The sequence below is a fragment of the Pleurodeles waltl genome, chromosome 4_2, assembly GCF_031143425.1.
Source record: "Pleurodeles waltl isolate 20211129_DDA chromosome 4_2, aPleWal1.hap1.20221129, whole genome shotgun sequence".
Lineage (NCBI taxonomy): Eukaryota > Metazoa > Chordata > Amphibia > Caudata > Salamandridae > Pleurodeles > Pleurodeles waltl.
The window spans coordinates 413,799,557-413,826,727 of NC_090443.1; the positions used below are offsets into that span (position 1 = coordinate 413,799,557).

At 43.5% G+C, this 27,171-nt stretch overlaps 1 protein-coding gene across 1 annotated transcript in view; it reads left to right on the plus strand.

Moving 5' to 3' along the window:
- TMCO1 (transmembrane and coiled-coil domains 1) overlaps nucleotides 1-27,171 on the plus strand; it is a 152,507-nt gene that overhangs the window by 99,684 nt on the left and 25,652 nt on the right. The window contains exon 6 of the mRNA XM_069231620.1: nucleotides 25,890-26,034. Coding sequence (XP_069087721.1) covers nucleotides 25,890-26,034 — 145 coding nt within the window. The remainder of the gene's footprint in view (nucleotides 1-25,889; nucleotides 26,035-27,171) is intronic.

The window sequence follows — 27,171 nt, forward strand, 5'->3', positions numbered from 1 at the left end:
AATCTTTACCTACTATTGGAAGATACCTATTTTTAGTTTGTTGACCGCAGAAACCCCACTGGCTATCAGTAAAGACCTGTCCTAAATCACCCTCCCACTCCCAGTGTATTTTACTAAGATCGGAGGAATGGTAGTCCAGTGCAGCTGTATGTAATCTGAATATAAGATTGGAAGGTCGTGGGCTAGTTCAGAGGATGGTCAGAATCGACCATTACCGATGTTCATCTGGAAATGTGGTAAACAACATCTGGCTTCATGCACAGATTTAGCATAGGTAAGCACATATCTCATACTAGCCGGAGTGTCGCCCACATATTCCTGGTAAGTCTTGAATTTGTTATTCAGAAATAAGTCACCCAGTGTAAGAAGTCGCTTGTTCCGCAATAATTGTAAAACCCCAGGAGCGGTGTTAAGGTGTAAATTGTCAGTGTTCGATAGGATCATGTTTTGAGTAGAGTAATGGGCTATTATTTATGTGGGGGCCTATATGGTCCAACGTACAGTATGAATTTCTTGAGTAGGTCGAGGTAATCGGGCAAATAGGATCGCCGGCATAGGGGTGGGGTTCATTAAACCCTTCTGTATGGCCATGTGGCGAAGCATGTCTGGTGTTAAGGAAGCAGTGATGTATATATTGAATTTGTGCCACTAAATAGATTTCAAAGTTGGGGGCTGCCATATCACCTTTATTGTATGGCAATTGAGGGGTATTCCAGCTGATACGAGGTTGTTTACCTGCCCACACCACCCTAATCATGAGAGACCGGAGCTCGGCAAAAAGGCTTTATTTAGAGGCACTGGAATATTTGGAAAAGGTACAACATCTTTGGGAGGATTGTAATTTTTAATAAAGCTACCCATCCCGCAATTAAGTGGGGGAAGGTTAGCCATTTGTCAACTCGCGACTGCAAGGCCTCCAGATATAATTTACCCAAACAATAGTGGGGATGTCTGTGTGATAGAAAATTCCTAAGTACTTCACCAGGTCGGTTCGCCATTGTAGATTATATACAGTATCCGGTTTGGTGACAGCAGCAGTTAGCGGAAAAATTATTGATTTAGACCAGTTAATTTGTAAACCAGACCAGTGGCCATAATCTTTATTATTTCCCAGATGAGGGGATCTAAATTGGCTGCTCGGTTTTTAATGCCTAGCATTGCATCGTCTGCATACATGGAAAATTAGGTATTTCAGAATTCCATATTTATCTCCCTCTGATGATGGAATTCCCGCTGTGCACATGCCATAGACTCAACAGTGAGAGCAAAAAGAAGGGATGACATGGGACAACCTTGTCATGTTCCCCTGTTAATTGCCAAGGGCTCAGACAGTCCCTCATTCAGGTGCACCCTGGCCAAGGGAGTCGTATGTAGGAGCTGTACCACTCTACAAATGACCTGCCCGTAAGCATTCTAGAAAGCACTGCCAAGAAGCACAACCACTCAACAGTATCAAACACTTTAGCAGTGTCCAGAAAAGTCTCCACCTCCAGTAGCCTGGGGTCCAACTGATGTGTGATGGCAAAGTGGGATTGAAGTTTATCTGCTGTAGATCAGCCCGGAATATAACCGGACTGGTTTTGGCGTATCAAAGCAGGCATTGAGGGCAGTAGACTGTTGGCCAACAACTTGGCCAACATTTTGCAATCTACATTTAACAAAGATAAGGGCTGGTACGAGTCACACTTACTCTGGAGTTTGTCTGTCTATCATAATCACACTTCTCAAACCAATCTTAGCGTCAGGGGTAACACCCTCATGAAATGCCTCATTGTATACTTCTAACAACAAGGATGCCAGCTCATCTGCATAAACTCTATATAATTCCCCCAGTAGTCCGTCACACCCTGGCGTCTTCTCATTTGTGAGCTGCCCGATAACTTTCTTAATCTCCATGAGTGTTAATGGTTGGCAGTGTACCTCCCTTTGTATCAGGCCTGACCATGCCAACATCACCGCTGCAAGTATGCTTCTATCTCTTCAGGGGTTGTGCATGTATGTGAGGTGTATAGTTCTTGATAGAAGGGTACAAATGTTTTTAGAATCTCTTCACGGGTATGATGTGATTGCCCATTGGGCGAATCTACTGTGTGAATATAATTCACCAACCAGTGAGATTTGAGCAACATAGCTAGTGTGTGCCTGGTTCTATCTCCCTCCTTATATTTCCGAGCATGTATATATTTACTGAGGAACGTTACCTCTCTATCTGCTTCCTTGCGGAATTCAAGTTGCACAGTTCTGCTTCCAGTCTCGTAAGCCTATTTCTAATAGATCTAAGAATACCATACCCTTGGGCAATACATTCCCCCCGGAACACAGCTTGTAATGCTTCCCAGAAAGTCAGCATGACAGACGCATGCCTTTATTGGAAGTGACATAAGCTGGATAGCAAACCGGATCTCTTCTCTGAATTCTACGTCAAGCAGCATCTTAGGCTGAAGTCTCCAGAGTGGTACATGCCTCCAGGTTGTAGGCAAGGCAGGTTTATGGATTACTGGGGAGTGGTCTGACAAAGTCCTGTGCAAATGTTGCACTTCTCGTGCCCACCCCACTGCATCACGGGTGCCCACCAAGAAATCTAAACATGACAAAGTGTCTTTCACTGAGGAGTGAAATGTGTACTCCCTAGTTGTGCCATGTGATTCCCGCTAGATATCTGATATATCAAGCTGCTCCATTGTGTTTAGTAATGCTACCCGAGCACTAGTAAGCTGTCTCTCATGCCGTCCAAGTGCGTGTCCAGCACTAAATTGTGATTCCCCTCCCTAGATACTGGTGTTTGGGTTCACTTTCAGACATTGTTTGAGAACGGTATGAAAAAGGTCTGAGCTGTCCACATTAGGACCATAAGTTTTAAGTAAGATGATTTGTGCGTGCCCAATAAGCCCTTGAAGTAATAACTATCAGCTGTTTGAGTTAGTGATTGTTTTTATAGGCCTAAACGAGACCGTCTGCCAAATAAGTGTGGCAACCCCCTTAGGATAGGACGAGCATGAAGCAAAATATTGATAAAGTCCCCATGATTTGAGTAGGGCAGGTCCCCTCCCCTGCATGAGATTTGTTTCTTGCAAGTAAATTACATCTACATTGTGACGTTGAGATATGTAAGGACCTGGCAGCTTTTGCTGGGGTTATTTAAGGCCCGCACATTCTATGTGATGAATGTTAAAAGCAGTTTCCTTTTATCAGGTGTATCTGCCATTGTATATATCATGGATGCACTCACGCTGATCAAACATCTGATTGCTCAGCCAACTGTCACATGAGCTTGCCCACTTAAAGTCAAGGCAAAACTCTTCCGTCACACCACTGTGCCCCCCGTCCCCCCACACCAGGACCCAATTTCCCAGCAAATTCTCAAAACATTGCAATAACTTTGTATGACAGTCCAAATATCAGTTAGCAAAACCAACATTTAACGACATAAGTGCTGTTGCCTTAGGCTGGGGGCGGTCAGAGCACTAATAGTGTGAAAATACCAGCAAAAGCAAATAATGTAACAACGGACTGAGAAGGAAAGCAGTAATGTAGGCACCCATAAGGTATATCACTCACATGGATATGTAACTGGAGCTCCTGATTAAAGTCTAAAAGGCAGGTCATTAAGCCCCATGTAATGTACAAGGTGATCAGTTCAGTTATCGGCCAAAGGATCTCTGTATGACCAACACCCATCAGGACAACCGCAGACTCCTCAACTTAGAATCAGATACCAAAGCATAAATACCCAGCAAGAGGGACTGTGAACGGAGACCCTCAAACTCCAAGTTTTGTTAAACTGGTTGAGAACGAGAGTAGAAGACCGGAGAAAAATAAATCATGAGGGAGAATAATATATTGTACGACATCTCAACCTATGGAAGTAACCACAGGTAATGTAAGCCATTAAACAGTAGAGTATAGAGATAAGTTCATCTATTGTTACCAGCAGTGATAGCCTTTCGCCAGAAGAAAAACTGATTAGACTATGTACTCGAACAAAAATACATATGAGGAAGAATATCCTCATGAGGAAAAGAAGTGGAGAAAAGACCACTGTAATAACAAGCATTTGCAGTGCAGTGGGTCTCGTGTTTGTTTCCGTTAGAGCTATTGGCATTGTAAATTCTTAACTGGACTTTTTTTGCCACACAAATGAAAAGTAAAACATTAGTTGACATAAGCGAGCCGATTCAAAGCGCCATGAGTGTGAAGGAGAGATACAAAAGAGAAGTTCACTCACAGTCAAACATATCGGCAATCCTGTAATTATCCATGTAATACGGTCAGTCTTCAAGGCAGTAACAAACCCTCCCCAAGGAGGGACGTACGTAAAGCATTTACTAATGATGACAAAGGATTTTTTAAAGGCAAGCCCACAAAGCAGTGTAAGTGATGTGCGTGAAGTGGGCGTCGTTAAAAGCCCACAATACTTACAACAGGTCAAAGCGCTTGCGTGCTCGACCTAAAAAGGGATACAGCAAACGTTAAGAACATGGGTAAACCTCACCCATGGATCGATTACTATTAAAATAATTTGTGATACAAGTAAAATTATGTTCCGAGAACACAAGCGGTCTAAGGAATTCTGAAAGAGATCAGCATACTCAAAGTATGTGAGCCTTAATGTATTGCACTACCAAGGACTCCCCAGAGAAACTAGTGATTAGGAGTCAGTAACAAAAACATGGAATGAAGAAAAACCATCTGAACATGAGCAAACTGTGTTAAAGGCCTTCAACAATACTGAAGGTTAAGCTACTTGTTCTTTTAATGGAATGAAAACCCATGTACGAACATTTCGGCAATATTGTGGAAAGAACCATACCATTGATTTTTAATTAAGAAGAAGAAAAACATGGAGAAGAAATACTTCCGATGGTTGCATAATATTATTACCCACCAAGCTAGTAAATATACATCTATCTATTGCTAGATGTAGACTGAATTTGCATGTTCTACTCTGCTTGAACTTAGAGCAGCATAAACTGTCATAGATCAGAACCTCTTACCATGTAAAGGAATATTCCAATGAGACCTTCATGATAAGGCAAATATAAATTAAGTATCTTGTGCAGAGAAAACATACAGTCGCCCACAATAAAGAGAGCAATACTAATCATTTGGCATATAATACACTTTTCCCCCAGGAAAACATCATCAGATGTTTAGAAAATGCATATTTCCACTGAGATAGAAGTGAAAGAATGAACATTAATGTAGAACCACGACCGTGATTGATATGACTTTTACAATGAAAAGAGGCATCAAAGGATGTACTAGAAAGTCCCTCGATGAGGAAACTACAAATCGACTAGAATCTAAGAAAATAATCTAAGTTTGATGAATACATCCAATGACAACACACCTCCAAGTGTGAATTTAACCTCAACAAAGACATGCAAATTAAAGCAAGTGTACCTATAAGAGGTATCAATAATTCATCTTATCAAACATGAAAGTCATAATGCCCTCACAGAGAAGAACAATAACCCCTGAAAAGGGGCAAAATCTTCCCCAAAAGGAAGTCAGTCTTACAAAAATGTAAAACCACTCCTAAGTAGGTCATATAACAAGAAGTCTACACATTAGACTGAGCAAACACCAAAGTGATGGATATATAATATGCAAGGAATATGTAAACTAAACTGTGTAAGACCAAAATAAGGAAGGACAAAGTCCTGAAGAAGATACTTATATCACAAGAAAATTAAATGTACCCGTCAAAAAGTGAAGAATCTATTTGACCATACAAGAGGAAGAAGAAACACTTAGTGTTAAAGAACACCCAGAGAGCTCGTAATATCCCCAATTCCCTATAAGGGATACTAGTAAAATGGTATAAGTGCAAAAGTTAGAAAAACTGTCTGCCGGGTGAGAAATGGAAAACCCTCCATGAAGGTGCAATCGCTTAAAATCCTATATAAATGCTCTTTTCATATGAGCATACTATGTAAACACTCCACTTAAAGTATGATACATACCAGGCAGGTAACTCTTAAGCTTGTCTTCACAGTGAAGTATCACCTTACTTCATGTGTACTAAAAGTGATAACCTCTAATTGAGCTACATTGACAAAACTTGAAGCAGAAAGCATTACTTTACATCAAGTAATGATGAAGAAGCCTTAAACATCAGGCATGAAAAGTTCCATAGGGTATCAGAGCACCACATTATCGCAAAGCAAGCCAGGGAAACTTGGCTCCTGGTGAGCAGGAACACCCACCGGGTATTCCAATGAGTTATAACAGGATAAATGAAAGCTGCATGGCCCTGCAGAAATAAGAGTGATGTGTGGAACACTGAAGAACAAGTAACAGCACAGTAGTGATGAATAAGCCAAAGATAGAGAGAGAAACAAAGTTAACTCATTGCACCCCCTCCCACTGTCTCAAACACCTCAGAGGTGAGTCAGCCTGTGCACCAAACAAATGGGCACCATCAAATGGCATGTCAAGGAATGTAGATTGGATTGGCTCTGAGAACCCTGGGGTATGTAACCATACCCTACGACGTAGCGCAACTGAAGAAGCCGTAGCTCGACCCACAGTCGTTGGAATCCATGGCGCAGCAAATGATGAATTTAGCTGCATTCTGCCAGTCTGGAATGAAAGGAGTAAGAGTGCTCCTGACATTACCCAGAAGTGAGGGTAAACTGTTCACCCAAGGGCCCCATAATGAATGACAAACGTCCAAAAACACAAGACTTGTTCACAAAACGTAGAGCAGAACTAGTGGAGGAAAAAATATGCCTGTCACAGACCTCTAGACTCCTGGACTCTATCAGGCGGAGTATGGGGGAGGGGCTCTATATCAGGGTAAGTTAAAGTGGCCTGTGCCACTAAACTGAGAGGAGTAGGATGTCTGATCAAACAAGGTGGATCACCAGGGGCTTGACTGTGCCTGTGGCGTATATTCCAGTCAACAGGGGCCCATGTAGCAGGTTTAGCCCAAGCACCCAACAAGACATCATGTTGTTCCTCGCTATGAGGGAGCACTGGTTCAATCACGGGTCTGGCTTTGATGGAGTATATCCATTAGGGGATCTGAGGTCAACTCCATTAAGGGAAGGGTTAGACCTAACACCTCCACAATCCTCTTAATCATGTCTGCAAAGGAGGAACTCACTTCTGTAGCAAGTCCAGGAGGGTAAAGTAGGCCTGAGGCTGGAGAAGAATCCAAGCCACTAACTGTAGCCAGATCAGACAACCAGCTGTCCTCTGGGAGGGTCTGACTCCCGTACCGCCTTCCCACCATCACCTGCAATAGGAACAACAGGAGTGGAGACTTGTGGAGGTATGACCGGCACCATTCCTGACATCAACCGGTGTCGGGACGCCGATAGCTTGACGTCGGCATCAATGTCAAATGCAGAGACGGAGTCAACTTCGATCGTGCCTCTAGTGAAGTCGGCTGATTGGACACCGGCGCCAAAGGTGGAAACCATGAAGTACTGTGAACTGATGTCGTAAAAGTTGCATCAGCTGACACTGAAGCCGAGGGCGAACCCTCTGGCGTGGGCACAGTTAAGGCACATTGCACCTCCTTTAGACCCACAGGCACTCCAGAGGGAGGTGATTGACCAAAGATTGTGTGAGGGGAAGAATAATATGCATGCCTCTATTCTAGAGTCACCCCAACTCCTGGAAAGGGAGGAAAATGTGGGGCAGACCCTGACCTTGTCCTCTCGGCTGTAGAATGACAGGAGTTTGAATGCGGTGAGGTCAGTAGCTGCCGAGGCCTCGACCGCTTGTGAGACTGACCTTTGGATGTCGACGGAGAACGGCATCCATGAGAGCAACTCCTCGAACAGTCCCACGAACAGACATCAGACCGAGGAGACTTCATGTGACGGAAGACTGAGACTTCGACATCCGCCCGCTACAAGTTTCCTCCAACACTCTCACAGAGCCTTTGGGCAAAGTCGCTGACAGGAGCCGCAGTCCTTGTTGTCATGAGGCTCACCCATGCAAAAACAACAGATGGACGGAATGCAGAACCAATCAAACATTCACCCCCAGTCACAGATCAGGGTTTAAACCATCAGTTTTTTTGCTTGCCATGCCATTCCAGTTTGGACACAGCCATATGCAAATCAGTCTTGACCCTGTCCCCCATGGGAACAGTCCAGCCCGAACTGCCAGGCCAGATCCCCCCTGAACCAGAAACAAGCATCCTGGGACCGGTTTCAGGGTATCACCTTTCATCAGACAGGCTAGCTTGAATCTGGTGGCATAGCAGGCACGGGACCCAAATCACAGGGGTGTTATATAGACTCCGTTGCCATGACATCTGGCGGTCGAAGCCATTACAGAGTCGTGCGGCGCCCTCCACCAATGCATGACTGTACTAGGAGAAAAAGTTTCCGGATACAGGCTGGCGCCTGGGGAATATTCTAAGTTAAGCAATTTGCAGTAAGATGTCTCTATAAGATCAGATAAGCAGGAGCAGTCCACTATGGTTCTTTCCAGCACATTTAGAAATTGTGTTACCAATGGCAGGTGATGCATCTGGAATGTGGTCCCTTCTAGTGTGTGGATGTCCCACATTTGTGGGTTTTCCTGAAGATCTGTTACCTTGTGTTGTGGGAAATGTAGTCCTACACCAAGTTGGTCCATTGTCTGTTTTTGAGGAGCAACCTAAGTCAAGTGAAGGATGAAGCATAATAATATCCACTACTCCCTGACTGGCTTAAAAATTATGTGCGTTTGAAACGCTGAAAGCACTTGGTTTGTATAAAAAAATAAAATGTGCAGGAAACGTTGTTCTGGAGCTAACATAGATTTACCCTGCAACATCACTGGTGGTTTTCTATGCATATGTATGGACTTGCACCTGATGTTCTTTGATGTGGTAATATTGAGGTTAAGCATTCTTGTTACATATACCCAAGCAACAAATCAGTCTTCTTAAAATTGTTCTTCCAATAGCTCAGTAATATTTTGTTTTTCATGCATGTCTCCGAGCCATCCACTTGTCGTTTTTGTCACACTCTTGCTTCTGTTCTGCTTCTGTATAGTGCCACAAACGTCAGCTGAGTAACAATTTAACCATACTGAAAGCAACTTCCACCTTATTCTTGGCAGTGGGAAGAGGAAAGACCAGAAGGAAACAAGGTCTTCTTTGTTTGTTTCAACGTTTGTTTTCCTCCTCCTTTTTAGCTCTGGGTATCATTTAGATTTTATTTGACTTTAAAGTGCAAAGTTAAAGGTTAGCGTTTGTCAGCATGGGCTTCAAAACAGAGATGGTGTTTGAACAGTTGGGCGGTAAGTCTGATCCAACACGATAAGGGCCTGCTTGAGCTATTGTGGGTTCGTACAAAGAGGCATCTATGACTTGAGAACCAGGAGAATAAAAAACAGTTATTCAAAGTTGAGAATGTGTATTCAATCGACTGCAAGAGAAAGTTCAATACTTTTGTATGGGACCAGATCATGTGTGTATTTATTTGTGTTTTGTTGTGTGCTGTAGGCCACAAACAGGTCACTTCTAAATGCAATCTTAATTTATTTTCTAGGATAGTCTGTGAGTGGTTGCCATACTCTTTGGGTTGCTGAAGATCCTGAAACACATGGCCATGTTATCTCCGTCTTTAAACTGCACCAACTTTAGAATTGTCTGCAAGATCTGAGTAGGACATTTTCAACCCCTAATAAAGCATCCTTTGACCAGTCTCGGAGCAGAAACCCCTTTAACCAAACACAACAGAAACTCATTTGGATTTTCACTAACCTTTCTTCGTTCCTCCCTGTATGCCAGTTGAGTGGCTTAGTGAGTTAATGCTCCCTGCAGCTACCTGGTGTGAGCTGCGGGTCACAAATTAATCTCCAAGCAAGGCCAATTCAATCATCTGTCCTTTGCAGTAGATAAACTGATTTCCATTAAACTGGGTACTCGTAACACTAGAAATGACAGTCTTGCACTGGTCAGCACTATATGTAAAAATAGTTCTTCATTAGCAAAAGCCACCCCCTCCACAGAATTTCGTTATGGCTGCAAAAGCAACGATTTTTAGGTATAATTGAACATTATCTGCTTTATTCTCTCAGACTATAGGGTGGTTAGGAATCTTTTTAGGATCATGTTCTGAATGTGACCAGCTTGGCTATCCCAACTGAGCAATATTTATGCTTTTGCTGCAAGTCACGCAGGCAATTGCTGCATTCTGTCAAAACTGTGGCAGAATATCCACGTAGTTGAACTCCATTTGTAGAAGGAGCAAAACTGTGCCTGTAACTGAACACCCCAAAACTATGTTTTCTAAAATTGCACATGCGGTAGACATTCCGCCTCTAGGGTGGCTGGGAAGGAGCATTACTAAAAAATGGCCACATTTTTTGAGCAGGGATAGTCACATGAGCATAAGAATGTCACACTTAGGTTTTGTGATCCTCCATAGGGACTACAGCAAGAGGAACAAGGCTGTCAGTCTTGCAAGTATATTCTGGAGTACTCCACTTTTGCTGATTTAAATAAATAACAAAACGTGAATAAAAGTAAGAAATACATGTGTATTCTCCTACAGGAATCCATGCTGTAGTGGCAAACATTTTCTTCTATTGTCAGCTGAAGGAAAACGCTGAAAATAGAACTCTTTATTTGTAGACAGTTGCAGCATCGCTCATATTGTGCAATGCTTAATTTTGTAATGGGAAAAATTGGTCCTTGGCAGACGTGTCCTTTAATCCATTTTTGTCTCTTTGAGGCTGTAACACAGTAATGTTGAGAAAGTTAAGGAATGCACAACATTTACAACTTAAAACAAGTACTCCTGGTCTTCCCAACATTTTTGTATTTTCCTTATGTGGTGTGGTAGGCAAGTCAGAATTGGACTAGAAAGGTATGACCTCTTATCCGTGATTTGTTGTAGCATAATGCATTAAAGCCTAGTGTTGGAGCTGTGGCTGTATTGCAGTTTGTGAGTAGTATTTTTGTTGGCAGGACCTTGACCTAGTGACACCAGCACCCAGTGAAGCCTCAAGCAAGCTTTGGTAACCTATTCCCAGGATTTGAGGTGCAGGAGAAGTCTGTCCAGCTGGTTTTGGACATGTTGCAATTACCCGGAGTTTCCGTGTTCCTCTCGTAAAGCTTGGTTCCATGCTATAGGTCAGCGAGTAGTTAGAGCTCAGTGGGTAAGTCCTGGGTAGGTTGAAAAATTAAGTTCGGATTCTGAGCATAGTCAGAGACCTAGGAGGATTCCCAGTCTTTTTTCTATGTCTTTTGAGGGTGGTGCCTGGTCTGGTTATGCAGACCAGGTGGTCAGTTTCAGCATCTTGGTATTTGTTTGATCTAGGTTGAGTTTAAGGTGGTGGTGTTGGTAATTTTGGACTTAGGTTTAAGAAAAATGCAATTTAGGGAATGGTGTCATTAAGGCTTTGGAACCTAAAGCTGATCTGTAAATCATTGGCGTAATGTAAAATAAGTAAGTCTTTAAAGCGGTTGCATGAAGACACATACGCGCAAGTGAGATGGGGTAATCACGGTGAGCTGACTGAAAAAATCCCCATTCATAGGGGAGTTCGCCAGGGCTGTGTAATGGCTCCACTTTTGTTTTCCCTTTTTATTAATGAGGTGGTGCAGGACATGCTCTCATGTCAGAATGATGCCCCCCACATTAAATGCCCAGAAAAATCCCATTCTTCTTTTTGCTGATGATTCACTCCTTATCTCAAAGACCCCAATGGGCCTAAAAACCCTTGTCGATAGATTTAACCTATTTTGTCAGAACTATGGTTTGGAGTTGTATTTTAATAAACCCAAACTGATGGTATTCCATCCTGGACCTTGTAAGAAATGTACTATTACACTGGATGGAGTCCCCTTGAGTAAGGTTAGCTCAGTTGATTATCTGGGCGTGAGGCTATCAAGTAAACTACACTGCGAAGATCAGATTAATAAAAGTGTGGGACTTCTACAACATAGAGCGACGACTATACTGCGCTTTTAGAAGAGTAATACCACTAAAGCTGTATCCCCAGCGATTAAGATCTACGTGGCTAAGGCGCAGGGTGCCGCTGTCTATGGTGCGGAGGTATGGGGACCCTACAAAAGTAATAGACTAACTGTGGGTGAGAATAACTTTGCGAGGGCTCTGGTTGCGTGCCTTCTTAGTACACCATTGACTCCAATGTTTTTCGACTTGGGTTTAAGTTGAATAGCTGATTTAATTGCCCTAAGACCTATTATATTGGGTAAGGCTTTGGACTGTTCCCGAATTGGATATTTTCAAGACCTCACTTCTCGAATTGCTAAGGAGACCAAATTAGGCTACTATCCCTTGGGTCAAGCATGTATCCAAATGGTTTCGCATTTTGGGCCTAGGAGATTTCTGGGAGAATCCCCATATTTTAGAGAAATCTCACATACAAGTTTTGAAATCTGTATATCTGTCCCATGTAAGAAATTATTATATCTGTTGCAAACCCCATGGTGGATTAACTAACCTTTTTATTGATTTTAAGTGGTATCCACAGTTTGAACCCTACCTAGATATGATACCTGATCTACTAGGTAAAGGTTTATATGCTAGATTTCGTTTTGGGTCCTTGTCTTTGAAATCTTTGATGAGTAGTTGGGGACAAACTGCCACTTCTGATATATGCCCCTGCGGTGGCACCTCCAAAACAGTTGAACATTTTATGTTTTTTTTTGTCCTGCTTATTCATCCCCAAGGTCCAACTGGATTTGTAAACTCTGTCGGGAAATAAGGATGAATCAATGTGCTATCGCTTTGAGGATTTTAAAAAGCCACAGGTCTAACGTGTTAATTTTTGCCTTTAGCAAGTTTTTAGTAGCAGCATGGTATATACGTAATACCTTTGTGAATGAATAAGGAGCAATGAAGATTGACTGTATGGGTTTTAACTGGGTAGTTGGGTTTTAAAGAGTATTGCTATTTACTATTTTTAATTCAGGAATGTATATGTTTTATATGTTTTTTTTTATTTTATTTTTTTATGATATTTATACTATTTGTGTTGCTTTGATGGTCTGTTGACCGAATAAACCTTGTGTTGATGATGATGAAGTAAGACTTGAAGGTTGTCTTGAGCCTCAGGGTCACATGGGGTAGATATTGAAAAAAGAGGGGACCATGGATCAGCCGTGAGGCACACCAGAGTAGTCTACGCAGAACATAGCACAGGTGTTTGGAGGGAAAGAGATAAGATGTTCTCCATTTACATGGGAGGAGGCTATTCAGTACAAGGCTTTGTAGTGAATACCCAGACTCTCGAGTCTGGTTAACAAATAGTGTTGGGTGAAGGACTGTTGAATGCAGCAGATGTCTAACTAAATCATTGGCGCTGCCTCATTAGAATCATTCTGGGTTCTAAGCTCATCCTCAGTTGAGACCAGGACTGGTAAGAGTGAGCTGGATCCAGGGCGTCAAACGTTAAAGAGATCCACTGAGCTGTCTCCCTTAATGTCATGCAAACAGTAGCGTTCCTTTCCCCTGGATACAGCAACTCAGATTAAAGGCATATCAATCATTTTAGCATGCTGCAGTCACCCCATCAGCTCCCCCCACAGATCCCTTCTCTCTTCTCACAGCTACCTCTGCCCTCACAACAAACACCATGGCACCTTCGTGGCGGGGCTTAGCTGTGGGTCATTCAGGTGAGTTAGGGGAGGTGCAGAAGTGTTTTTGTTCAGAGGCCAGACACTGCGCTGATATCATCAACCAGGGACTGAATTGTGATCATAACAGGGCCCCCTGTTGCTTCATTTTCTGGAGAAGCAGGGGCGCCAAATTTATTTCTGCCCAGGGCGCTGTTCCATTAGGGGCGCCTCTGGTTAAGGCTAGTATAAGATTTCACATTTTCAAAGGGTAGTCTGTGCAGCAGTAAGTGTTTTTCTTTTAAATACCTTTCAACATCTTGGTGTAAGCTGTTTTTTCCCCATGACTTTCTCTCTGCAAATGCATAAGGCAAACATCCTGGTTTATCGTGTATACTATTTCCAGGGCCACTGGAATTATGCATCAGGGGAGGGCCAATTTATGCAGCTGGGTTGAGTAAATTATGCAGCAAAAAGCCAAATTATGCAGCGCAATGGGGCATGTTTTGTGGTGGTATTACCTCATCATTTTGTCATTTTAACACTTTTTCCCTGTCTGGGCATTGGTTGCACCTCATTAGTACCAGTTTAACACCCAAATATAGAAATAAGTAAAAAGTGACCAGTCAACCTTTTCAAAGGGCTTTCCACTGAGCGGCAACACGTGTTGCTGCATTTTCAGTAACTTTTTTAAACCGTTTGAGTTGGAGACAATTTTTTTGTATTAAAATCTGCAGATCATGCTCCAGATGATGGCTTATGTGGCAAATGTGGGAATTCTATAATTGCGTGAGAAACTCTGCAGCCGCACAATCGCATATTTCCAATGCCCCTGGGTACTAAATTATACAGAAAATAAATTAAACACTTATAGAAACGCGGGGCTAGTGTTGCACTACATAGAGGTGAGCATAGGAGCCTGGGGATTTATGAACCAGCCACACCTGGCAGCTCCAAGTGCCACAGTAGACTACAACCAAGAAATGTAACTCTTAGCACCACATGGTTAATAGGCAGGAGATCCATCTAGACCAGAAGGAGCAAGTATCACCCTACAGAGAGAAAAACGCTGATGTGACAACATTGAACTAAGCAAGGGAAATAACTGGAGACCTACGGGGAGTGTTATGGAGCTAAACATAATTATCGTTAACCTGGAGTCTAAGGAAGGCTGGGATTCTCTAGCAGGAAAGTGCAGCAAACCATTGTAGATCACTAAGAGAGAGCCTTGGCATTAGAACATGCACATCAGAGTGCAGATAACTGGGTTACAGACCAAGAGACGGTAGCACCAGGAGTGTGCGTTTTCAGGAAACTGCTAAACACATGAAGATCAGAAGTAATGTCCAAAAGGTGCTGACTCAGGAACAGGAATGCAGCCTCCACCGCCCTTCATCAGATAGTCCTCTTCCTTTTCTCAGTCCTCTGACCACCTTCTGCAGATTGTCACTCTCACGATACTCTGCCCTTGATGCCTTTCCCTTGGTCGGTGAGCACCGAGTCTGCCTTTACACTAGGCATTGGCCTTACTCCTATGATTTCCTTCATTCAGTTTGTATTTTATTTTACATTTTATAAAGTGCCGCTATACCCTTATAGTTGGTGTCGGTGTGTTTTGCAGTATAACAATAGAATTTTTTTTTTCTCAATATGATCATTACATACATATATTGTGGAGGATAAGTAGAGAGGGCAGTTCGTTTCCACATCCCCAACCCCTGTGTTGTTACTTCGCCTTTTTTATTTGGTATTTTTGTCTGTTTTGATTGTTGTTGCAGTTAGTCTTGCATGCTCTGCAGAAAACATCCCTTCCTAAACTGTATCCTTCCAAAAGCTGCCACCGGGCCTAACTAGTGTTTTGTCAGTGTCTGCCCTGCGTGAGTCATGTTTGGCAGGAAACACAATGCACTTGAGAACTTTAGAAACCAGAAGCACCTGCTCTACTTCAAGTCCTTGAGAAAGGAAGTCTAAGAAGCACTGCCAAGGTTCCCGCCTGCGCATGGAGGATGGGCTGTGTTAACAGTCTCTCAACCATCCAGTGAATAGAGACTGGACTAGTCAGCCAAACACAAGGTGGGTGTTTGCGCCGTCTCGCACCATTTCCTTCAAACATCTCAAGTTATTCATTCTTGAATGTGAAGTGCTCAGCTTGTCACAAGAGCAACCGCTTACTCATTTGATGTAGATCGCTCAATCCAGATATATTGGGTCAGTTGTTACATGCTCACCAAACAAGAGATCTGGACTATTCCAGGTAAGCTTGTGATGTTGACCAGTCCAATGACCCGACTGGCCCAGGTCAGGTGTGAGATCGTCATCAGTGCAGATATAGTAATTTGCCGTCTGTTAGACTTGAGTGGGCCCATATGTTCTATCAATCTGTAGCTCACTCATTTCATTTTGTGTTGCTTGCCCAGTTCAGAGATCTTGAGCTTTCCCTTGTCAGGTGAGATATTCTCACCAGTCTAGAGATCTCCAGCTACACCATGACAGGCACGGGTGTCCACCCAACACTGTAATTTTACTATGCTTGTGCTATTTAAGATTAAGCAGCAGGTGGACTCCGAGACTAAACGTCTTTCTGCTGACGAAGGGACCTCTACGTGCCAAGGCAAACAATCAGAGGTTGAAGAAGCTGTTTGTCAGCTCGGGCAAAGAAAGCAAATCTCTCGTCTTTAGTACTTGATCTATATTCTCTAGTCCTGTGCACCGTGGCTAGTCAAAGCAGACCACACTGGCGCAGTCTATGGGACTGACTCCAAAAAGTATAAACTGTTGGTTCTAGACTTTCAATAGTTTCACGCTCTTGCTCAACAGTGTCAGCAGAACTCTTAAGCTTCAATCCCCGCACAGTATACCCGAGTTCTATAAATGTTGAAAAAAGTGGACTAATTGTGCAGGCTCCCGGGCTCTGAAATATCCCAAGCTTTACACCAGACCCAAAGTAGGATCTCAGAGAACTATGTCTGAACTTTGAGCTCTTATGTATGGGTTTGGTGCAGCATAAAAAGCTTTTCCTTCGTGATGTCAAAAATATATGTAGTTGGGAGTTCCAAATGGATTTGGTATAAGTGATGGAGGCTCAGGAGAAGAGAATTGAAGCCTAGAAAAAGGCAATATTTCAGAAAGGTTCTATGCCGTACTGGTGTCTTCAGATTGGTTTTCGCCGCACCTGTTTTGTTTTTATCGTAAGACACGCAGTTAGAGAGAAGATATGACCATATGCAGCTTTTGGAATTACACTTGCTTCTCTTTGCACAAGATGTTAGTTTTTCTGTTGCCGAAGGAGTGAAGTGGGAGAGATGGGCAGGGTATCGGTTTTTATCCCGAGTCAGGCACTGCTCGCACTTGCTTGGTCTGCAAGTGCAGGCTACTTTACTGTTCTTTTTTTGTTTTTTTTAACTTCAGTATTTGTAGATGAAGGCTATCCTACAACCTGCTGCTTACTTTACAAGGGTTGCCAAATTCAGAGGCTGCCTAGTTTCGATTCCACTTAATTCCTGATTCTTCCACCACCCCATTTTATGTCTCTTTAGCTCAACCATGCTGATTCGTTCTCATCCCTGCTTGCACCCATTGTCAGTGTTTACCTGTCCTTTTCTCCCTTCTTCCTCCCTTGTCTGTTGTGTTCTCTCTTAATCTGAGTGAAAGGCTGATGAAAAATAAGTCCTGGACGCAAGAATGCGCGCCTTTGCCCACCTCCTCCAGCCAGTGCCATAAACAAAGCCTGACGCACAACTCTTTAAACGTATGGGTTGGTGTGACCTGATGGATAATTCTGATAGTTGTTCGCTCTTTTTGGACCAGTTGAGTGAAAGCTGTTTTAGCATCTGGATGGATGTCAGCCTGCATCTTCCAGCTGATGCGAGAGAGAGCCATGTTGATTTTCGTTTCCAGGTTAAAAGCTCAGTTGCCAATGGATGGTGCAGGTGCCTCAGTTTCTCAGCCCCCGTTTGGGTTACATTGCCTCAGTGGGTAGCAAAGACCGAGAGTATTACTAACTGAAGACCTGTAGTCCAGTGGCATGCTCTTCTTCAGTGTCCGATATTCAGAAGGATTAACAGTCACTTGTAAGTTCAGAGGGAATAAATGTTGTTAGATCTGTGAAGCAGCCACCATTAAAGGGCCTTAATCAGTTTTTCGAAGATTTTATTTTGTATGTTTTATATCGTACCCGCAGTGTGGCATAGTGTGTAGACCAGCGGTTCTTAACCTTATGACTGCTGTGGACCCCAGTTGAATCATTATTGGAAGCGGAGGGCCCCCACTGAGTCATTATTGGAAGCTGGGAGCACCTTCCTAAGCGATTTCTATGATTTGAACTGCAAAGCAATGCACAAAAATACACCAAACAAATGTCAAAAATTTGAATATGTTTAATTCACTGTCAAATTTGTGTATATCCTACATTAATTTTATTAAGTTTAATATAAAATTTTGTAAAACAGTTGTGGACCCCTAGTAGCTCTGGACCACATGTTAAGATGTTGAGAACCACAGGACTAGAGGAATGGCAGGTAGAAAGAACAAAGACCATTGCAAAAGCCACAACATAAGGTCACACTGCCTACCCGTGTGTTCTTGACATGTGTAGGGGCAGTTCCTTCCCATGCACTCCAAAGTTCATGGCCAAAAGAAGTGATTTGAAAGCAACTGAAGTATCCCCCACCAAAATGGTTGCATCGGTCTGCAGAGAGTGAGACTTTCTAATTGATAGTCGGTCTGTTTGTTCGTCCTTTCTGTGCAGATGTCCTTGTACGTCTCGTGGCCACGTGCTTCCAAAGATGGTGCGTAAAGTGTGTGCTCGTGGCCACCAAATTCCATGGGGCTCAAACTCTGCTAGGTTTTCTGGTATTGTGCAGGGTCTGAGAGTTGTCACTGTTTCGGGCTCTGTTCGCGTTGAGAGAAAGCCTTTTAATTTGAGACATGTCATTTCTGAAGACCGATATAGAGTGTGAGTGATAACAGAAGGGGTCTGCTCATCCAGTAACTGGTAGGACAGATAAGAGTGAGCGACGCAAGAGCATAAGACCAGACAGAGAAGGTAGTGTACAAGCAAACGGAGTAGTGAATGGGAGAAGCAAAGAGCAGATGGGGCGGAGCATGAGTAAACGGGCACCTTGTGAACTGGATTTGCAAGCAGTATTTATTTGTAAGAGTTCACTTCATTTTAGGTAACTTGCCAGTGGATCCGTTGAATTTGTTTCCTGAGTGGTTATGCCCATTTCACTTGCAGTTCTTTCATATTTATAATAAACCTGCATAATTTAACCCAAGTTCTATCATCCTGCTTCCTCAGCCATTTTAGTGGAAAAGACGCATACCTGCCTGGCTTCTGATGCGTTAACATAGCAGGACAACTTATTTATGCTTTGCAGGACTCTGATGGGATGGACTTGCTACACTTGCACTTATTGCAACGAAGAGCTGCTTAAATGTTCGTCTTGAAAGCGTGGAACATTCGTGAAGCAAAACTGGAGGAATACACTGGGCAGTGCATGAAACAGATTTGTCTTCTACAGTTAGTATGCACGCGTAATAGAAAGAACTGGAGTGTCTGGAGTAGCAGTGCCTTCCCCCTCCCCAGCAGTACGATCCGTGTATGACAAGCAACAGCAACTGAGCAGGGCGAGAGATAGGATGCACCCAAGAGCTAATACCTCCCAAGGGAAGTACAAGAGAAGGTTCATGATGTGGGCATCTTTGGGTCCAGCAAATTCTAGGAACGACCTCTATCGGGAAGGGGCCGGTTCAGAGAACTGTCCAGAAAGCGGTACCCGATCCAAATGGGTAGTAACCTTTTTGCAACTGCATGACTTGCAGACATTTGTTCTATAAACCCGCGTCGTCTCTGGTGTTAGTACTGTTGCCAATTTTTGTCTCTGCTTGAAACCAAACTGATCCTACATGAACCTAGCTGATATGTGATGTATGCATGCATAATAGTCATCACACATGCACATGTAGGTGTCATGACACTACGGCTCCCCCAGGTTGAATATGCATTAGGACTTGCGTTGCCATGCGTGCACGCATAAGTTGTCACAGCTGCCATTTTTTTCATTCTATTCCAATGCGGCAGATGGCTTTGGAGTGGTAAATGAAAAATTAACAGAAGTTCTACAAAACATGTTTATAGAAAAGAGTGCCCTACTAACAAATTGGTGCTGCTGGGCCATCCAAAAAAAGAGGCTGGGGTGGGGGAAATCATTGGAGTAGCAAACCGTAAAGGTAGCAATTAGAGAGTTGGGTACTCATGATGGTGTGGGGGAAGCAACAATGGGGTGGGAGAGCATGGGGTTCGGTGTGAAAGGAGAAGCAGCTAACAGGGAAGAGAGCGACAAAACACATGCACTCCTGTGAAGTGCTAAAAGGAAAAACTAACTCCCTGAATGTGAGCAGTGGAAGGAAATGTTGGCACATCACAAGGATGGTAAAAAAAAATAAAAGTTCTGCTTCGGGGAAGGGAGAAACACAAGATGGGAAAGGAAAACCATTGAATAAAAAGCGAGCATATGCGATTGACACGGAGGCAAATCAATGTTAAGCAATGGACTGACACAAATTACACTAAGTATTGGTACAGTAGGTATTTCTTCAACTGGCAGCTGAAGCGATCTGTAGGTGAAATCTAAATATGAAAGTTTGTATGTTGATACAGGCTTTTTCTGTCTCCTGATAAATCAAAACCCCAGGGTGCTTAGATCATCCCAATAGTGTACTATAAAAGTCTCTCAGAGCAATTGTATATTGGTTTCCCTGAATCTCTGTAGAAAGTGGAAGTGTGCCTAAAGGGAGTAGAGCTCCACATGTATTGCCCTGTCCTGAAAATGTCTGTACCTCATGGACGTTTATAGAGCCTATTTGTCAAGGTGTAACCTTAGTCATCTTCTTGGCTGGTGTTGCATTGTTTTGGAGCTCTGTGACACTTTCAACCTTGAAGGGCCTTCTGCATGAGGCTTACTCGTGCATGGCCTGATACTTGGTGGGAGACACTGGAGTGGTGTGCCCGGGATGTGGCAGGCTGTACCAATGTGTGCTCTTTGGAGCTTGGTTGTTGCCTTAGCCGTTGTGCAGTTACCCTTACGAGGGAAGTTACAGATATCGTCCTTTGTATAGGCAACTCACAGGCATGTATTTTTATTTCTCAGTGAGACTCCTTTCCTTCTACCTTTCTGTATTTTCCTTTGGACTGTTAGGTACCTTTCCCAGATGCCTGGCATGCCCTTCGTGTCTGTTAGAAATGGGGTCTGTAGTTGGCAGTCGGTTTGCACCCTGTTTAGGGCCCCTCACTCTAGTCAGGATAAGGGAGAAACCCACTCAGATAACCCCTGGTCACCCCCTTCGTAGCTTGGCACGAGCAGTCAGGCTTATCTCAGAAGCAATGTGTAAAGCATTTGCACATAACACACAGTAATAAGTGAAAACACTACAAAAAGACACCACACCAGTCTTGGACAAATAGCTAATATTTATGTGTAAAACAAGACCAAAACGATAAAAATCCAACATACAGTGTTAAAGACGTGAATTTTGCAAGATTTACTCAAAAATACAGTTTCTTGAAGTCAATAGCTCCATCTGGGGCTATCACAGTGTAGTTGCTGATCATCTACGGTGTCCAGAAGACACGCACAACAGTACCTTTGGAATTGCAGGGTGTCGTGATCCTCGCAGTGAGGTCCGGAAAGCGGCGTTGCTGGTGTGGTGTCGGTGCCGGAGTCATTGGGCCCTTGAAGTCACATGCGTGCAGATCAAACTCTGGGCTGATGAAGTCAGGAGCGCTGGCGTGGATGGCGTTGGGGCTGCGGTGCGAATTGGTACGATGCAACGTGCGGTGCCCACAGGTCACGGCGCAGGCAGTGGCTCGGTGATGGTGTCCAATGGCGTCTGTAAGACCAGGGCTGCGGTGTGAAGCGGGGCATTGCGATGTGCGGTGTCACCAGGTCACAGTGCAGGCAGCGTCGTCGTCGTTGCTGAATTGCTGTCATCAGTAGGCCCAGGCCAGTGGGGTGGGACGGGGCGGTGCTTCCTGACCCTCACGAGCGGTGTCCACAGGCCACGGTGCAGCCAGCATGCCTGGTAACGACCCTGGAGTTGATTATGCTGGTGTCGTGGACCAGGGCTGCGGTGTGGGACGGGACGGTGCTCTGTGTACCTCACGAGCAGTGTCCACAGGCCACAGGGCAGGCAGCGGCCCGGTGTCAGCAGGAATGGCGGTGTTGGAGATGCCCAGGCTGCGGTGTAAGCAGGCAGTGCTGGATTGCAGGGCCTACAGATCGCGGTGCAAGCAGCAGCTCGGTAAAGTCGTCCGATGACTGCAGCGGTGAGACCAGGGTTGCAGTGCGAAGTGGGCCAATGCGACTCTGTGCAGCATTGGCAGGTCACGGAGCAGACCATTGGCGTAGTTGGCATCATCGCAGTGGTTTCTCCTCTTGAGCAGCACAAAACACGCAGTTTTCAGTGCTGCAGGTCGAGGAAACTGAAGTCTTTGGTGTCCCTGAGACTTCCAACAGGAGGCAAGCTCTACTCCACGCCCTTGGAGAACTTTCTCCAGCAGGACACACAGTAAAGTTCACCCTTTACACTCTTTTCAGGCAGAAGCAGCAACTGTAGGCCAGTCCAGCAAAGCAATACAGCAAAGGGACAGTACTCCTACTTCAGCTCTTCTCCTGGGCAGAGGTTTCTCTTGATTTCAGAAAGATTCTAAAGGTCTGGGGCTTTGAGTATTCTTCTTTTACCCTGTTCTGCCTTTGCTTTGAAGTTTGCCAACTTCAAAGTCTCAAGTGTTTGCAAGATCCTTCCTTGTCCAGGTCAGGCCCCATACGCTCCCTAGGGGGTCAGAAACTGCATTGTGTGAGGGCAGGCACAGTCCTTTCAGGTGTGAACAACCACTCCTCCCTCCCCTTTAGCTCAGATGGCTCATCAGGATATGCAGGCTACACCCCGCCCCCTTTTGTGCCACTGTCTAGAGAGGTGCAAAACAGCCAACTGTAAAGCTGACCCAGACAGACAATCCACAAACAGGCAGTCACAGAATGGTTTAAGCAACAAAAAGCCTACTTTCTAAAAGTGGCATTTTCAATCAGACAATTTAAAAACCAGCCTCTCTAAAAGATGTACTTTTAATAGGTGAGTTCAGAGACCCTAAACTGCACATTTTTTATCTGCTCTCAAAGGGAATCTGCGCATTAAGGATATTTAAAGGCAGCCCCCGTGTTAACCTATGAGGGAGATAGGCCTTGCACAGTAAAAACTGAATATGGCAGTATTTCACTGTTAGGACATATAAAACACACTAGTACACGTCCTACCTTAAACCTACACTGCACCCTGCCCCTGGGGCTACCTAGGGCCTACCTTAGGGGTGCCTGACATGCAGTAAAAGGGAAGGTTTAGCCCTGGAAAGTGGTTAAACTTGCCAAGTCGATTTGGCAGTTTAAAACTGCATACGCATCTGAGCCATGTTTACAGGGCTACTAACGTGGGTGGCACAACCAGTGCTGCAGGCTCACTAGTAGCATTTGATTTACAGGCCCTGGGAACCTCCAGTGCAAATAGGGCTTACCAGTAAATCAGATATGGCAATCATGGATATACCAATCAACAGTACAGTTTATCTGGGGAGCACTTGCACTGATTAGCAGTGGTAAAGTGCGCAGACACATAAAACCAGGGAAAACAGACCTGAAAAATTAGAAGGAAGAAGGCAATAAAGTTTGGTGATAACCCTGCAAAAAGGGCCATTTCCAACAGTGTCCACAAAAGTCAAGGAAGAGCTGTGTATTTATATGTATAGATGAAGACTGATGGCTGTCAGTCCTTGGACATTCACCAAAATCAGCCACTTACTAGCAAACACCTTTGTAAAATATACATGTAGAGGACTTGACGTTTGTTTGTTTTATGAATTTAAACTTCCCCTCTGCTCTCTCTTTTCGCCCTCATATTATGTTCATGTTACAGAAGGGCAACTGCATCCTAACCTCTTGTTAAACATGAAATGCAAGTGTCCTTGCATTTGTTCATGGCTGTAAGTTGTAGACTTGAGAAAAACTGAAAAAAACATCTCTCTACAGGCATAAACACAACCTTGAGAGGATGAAGCCTGTGTTTTGTGTAACCTCTTTAAAAAATAAGTTGGGTATGGTTTGTGAGATTGGAACAGTACATTTACTGTCATATACAGAAGTGGAATGGGTTTGTGAATAGGTCCTATTAAAAGATTACGATAAAAGTTTAACATGGTAATATTGAAATAAATTGGTGTTGGCCAAACGCAGGGTGGCCATTGGTTGGCTGAACGCCAGGTGCCCTTCCATCTCTTGCTGGATTCGAGATTTGATGGAATCGGGTGCTGCTGAAGAACAATATAGGCGCATGACACGGAGAGGGGTGGGGGCACTTACGGACATGATTGCATGGGGGACATTACTTGATCGGTTCACTGGTGTGGAAGAGTGAAGTACAGAGGGGAGTACAGATGAGGATGACTGACCAACTGTGGTGAGGTTGCATCTATGTGATTCTTAAGATATGTAAGACTTGGTCTCAGGTATCTACTTTTTGGGTGGGTAGGTGGAGTGTAATTTCTACTGCAGTGGGTGTTATAAATTCTTATTCCAGACTGTGCTTACTCCGTCCTATAGGAATGTGATAAAAAGGAACAAAAAAAGACTCTGTAATCTTTTGCGTTGATACGCACTGCACTGTAATGTTTTTTATGGTTATGTTTCTTAAACTCAATAAAAGCAGTTGTAAAATAAAATAAAAAACTGAAATAATTTTCTGTAGGGAGAAAAGTAAATAAAATTGATTAGGCAAACGAGAAAGCGTAGCTTTTCCCTAAACAGTTATCAGTAGTGAGCCAATAAGGTTTTACTCATAACAATTGCTTATCCCTTATCGTATTAATATTATGCAATTTGCCAACACAATTAACGTTTACTTTCCAGCAAGCCAAGTCTGCTGTCTATCTGCGCTCCAAAAATGTTCTTTTTTTTAATTTTATTTTTTTATTATAAACAAGGTAATATTCATGATAAATGCTTAACCTGCTTCATCACAGTAATCACAGTACAGCAGTGGTCTTAAGCAAAGATCTGTGCTTACCTTGTCCACACCAAATGTTGATACTAAAAGTATAACTTGTTTATACAGCACGTATTTTCATACCTGCTTAAAGCACATCTGTATGGAAAACCTATTCAAATGCTGTTTGCCTACCGGCCCATCTGCTGGCTTAAAGGACTGTCTATTCACTCTCAAGAGGCATCTTCTAAAATCAAATGAAAGCGAAAAGCATCTCTTATTTTTGATAAAAAGCAGTTGCTTTTTCCATATCCAAAACTGACCACACAGACCACAATCGATGCATTAAACATAAAGCTTACACAATGCATCCAAAACACCTCGGATACGCCATGTTTGGATTTTCATCTGCCATTCAGCAGCACTCAATACACAAGAGTAACACCACACACTACTGTTCTAGTCTCACCTGCTAATAGTCATACCCAAACAGCACATGCTTGACAGAACTCCCCACCCAACAATGATGTACGCAATACTGCACAAAAACCACATAGCTGTCAAATCACTTCCAAATAAACCTGTCATGCACTACACTAACCTACGCCATTGAAATACGTATACAAAATTAGCATGAACTTAACCTGCTCACCGGTAAACTTTGAACATACAACACTGCGGTAGGCTGTGATGTGTATAGGCAGAAAGCACAATTCCCCTTCCTCAACTTAGAAAAACTGAAAAGTCCTTCGGCGACTTCCTATAGGCCTACAAACAAATATTTTCCCAGTTCGAACTTGTCTTACTTTATTGTAAAAACAAAGACTGAACATACCCTCTATTAACACCACCTAACACCAGCAAGCAACATACACAAACAAGCAGTGGTTCCTCCTGTTTTGCACAGAAGACTACCCAGATGTACCTGTTACCTGCCACAAGCATAAAAAAAAGTGGGGCCAGAAAATCCTGCACAACTTGATACAGCCTTCCCTGTCCATACTTCAGGTTCCAAGATGCATCCTTCTTTGAATCGTAAGTCTCTGTGTTCTGATGTGCACTAATAAGAATCTTATTTTCCAGGCCCCTCTACACAGCATATATACATAAAAGAATTGTGACTTACGGACTTAATATTCTAAAAACCCTCGTCTCTGATCCGTCTGTCAAGGGACAGCAAACCTGTAGTACATTTTTCTGGTAGCCCAATCCTTTCTTCTCTCCTACTCGAACCCTGAAAGACTCCTTATCTGTTTTTCACAAGTGAAAACCATTGAATCCAGTAAGTTGACTGATGTGCTGCTCTTCTTTATTCTAGATTTGACAGTCGGGTGGTAGCCAAGCTTCCCTTTGTTCCTCTCTCCTACATCCAAGGGCTGTCTCACAGAAACCTCCTGGGAGAGGACTACACGGACTGCTCCTTCATCTTCCTCTATATCCTCTGCACCATGTCTATTCGACAGGTAAGTCCCTGCAACTTCATTGGGAAGAAAAAGACAAGTCTTGTGTATGTGCCCGTTACCTAGTTGTGCTTATCTGCCTCTGTTTGGCCTGAAGTGGGTCTCACCTACTATCATTACAAGACGACCGCATCTCCCTCTAGAAATCTGGATGTATGTTTTTAACAGCTCTCTTCACAGGACAGATTGTTCTTCTTACTTAATGGCTAATGATCTGAAAACTAAAAATCATTGTGCCCATTCATTGCCATAAAAAATGAAACGTTGAAAGGCCTTTACAATGAAGATTTCTGTCATTGAAAAGCCCTTTCAAGATTTCGTTTTTAGGGTCGAGCGCAAAGTGCTCTGTCCCTGCTGTAATCACTCTATGGGCTTGTAACCACGCCCACCGTACACCCATGAGTTTGGTTGGTTTGTGGGCTTGCCTTTTAAAATTCACTTGCTTTCAGTAGAAGGCATGTACACGTCATGCCTTTTCCGGTGTTTAGCCCTCCTCGAGCGCACCGGCCAACTACTGAAAACATACGAGGCTCCTTGTTTTCCGTATGCTTTCTGGACTACTTTTTTTCTATTTTTTCCTACGCAGCGCGATCTCGCTGGACAGTAGTTGAGAGCTTTGTATCACATCGACCCTGTTACATGGATAACAGCATTTTTGCCGATAATACGTTTGACTGCGAGCAAACTTCTGTTTTACTTTTTATTTTCAATTTATGTGCAAGAAATGTCCAGTTTGGAACTTACAATGCAAATAGCTCTTACTCGAGCAAACGCAAGGCCCATTGCATTGCAAATGCTTGTTTGTGGACGTTATAGCACAGAATGAGCGCTATGATTTCTGCCCCTGCTGATGATGATTCTATTGCGGGCAGTTGGATCATAGGAGCAGTTCTCAGTCACAGTCCTCATGGGTCGTCTCAAACCGTAGTGTAGTGAAATCTATCTTGCCACCTTTCACATTTACTTGTAGTAACTAGAGGTTTCAGTGTTAAGCTTGTGTTGTCAGTGCCCTGCAGGATATCTGAAAGGCAGACAAAACAGTAAATACTCCATATGTATATGGGGGAAATAGGAGTGCCGTGGACAGGGATTTTCACGTATGCACAGATCTACTTTCAAGAGCTATGAGAAATTATCTTG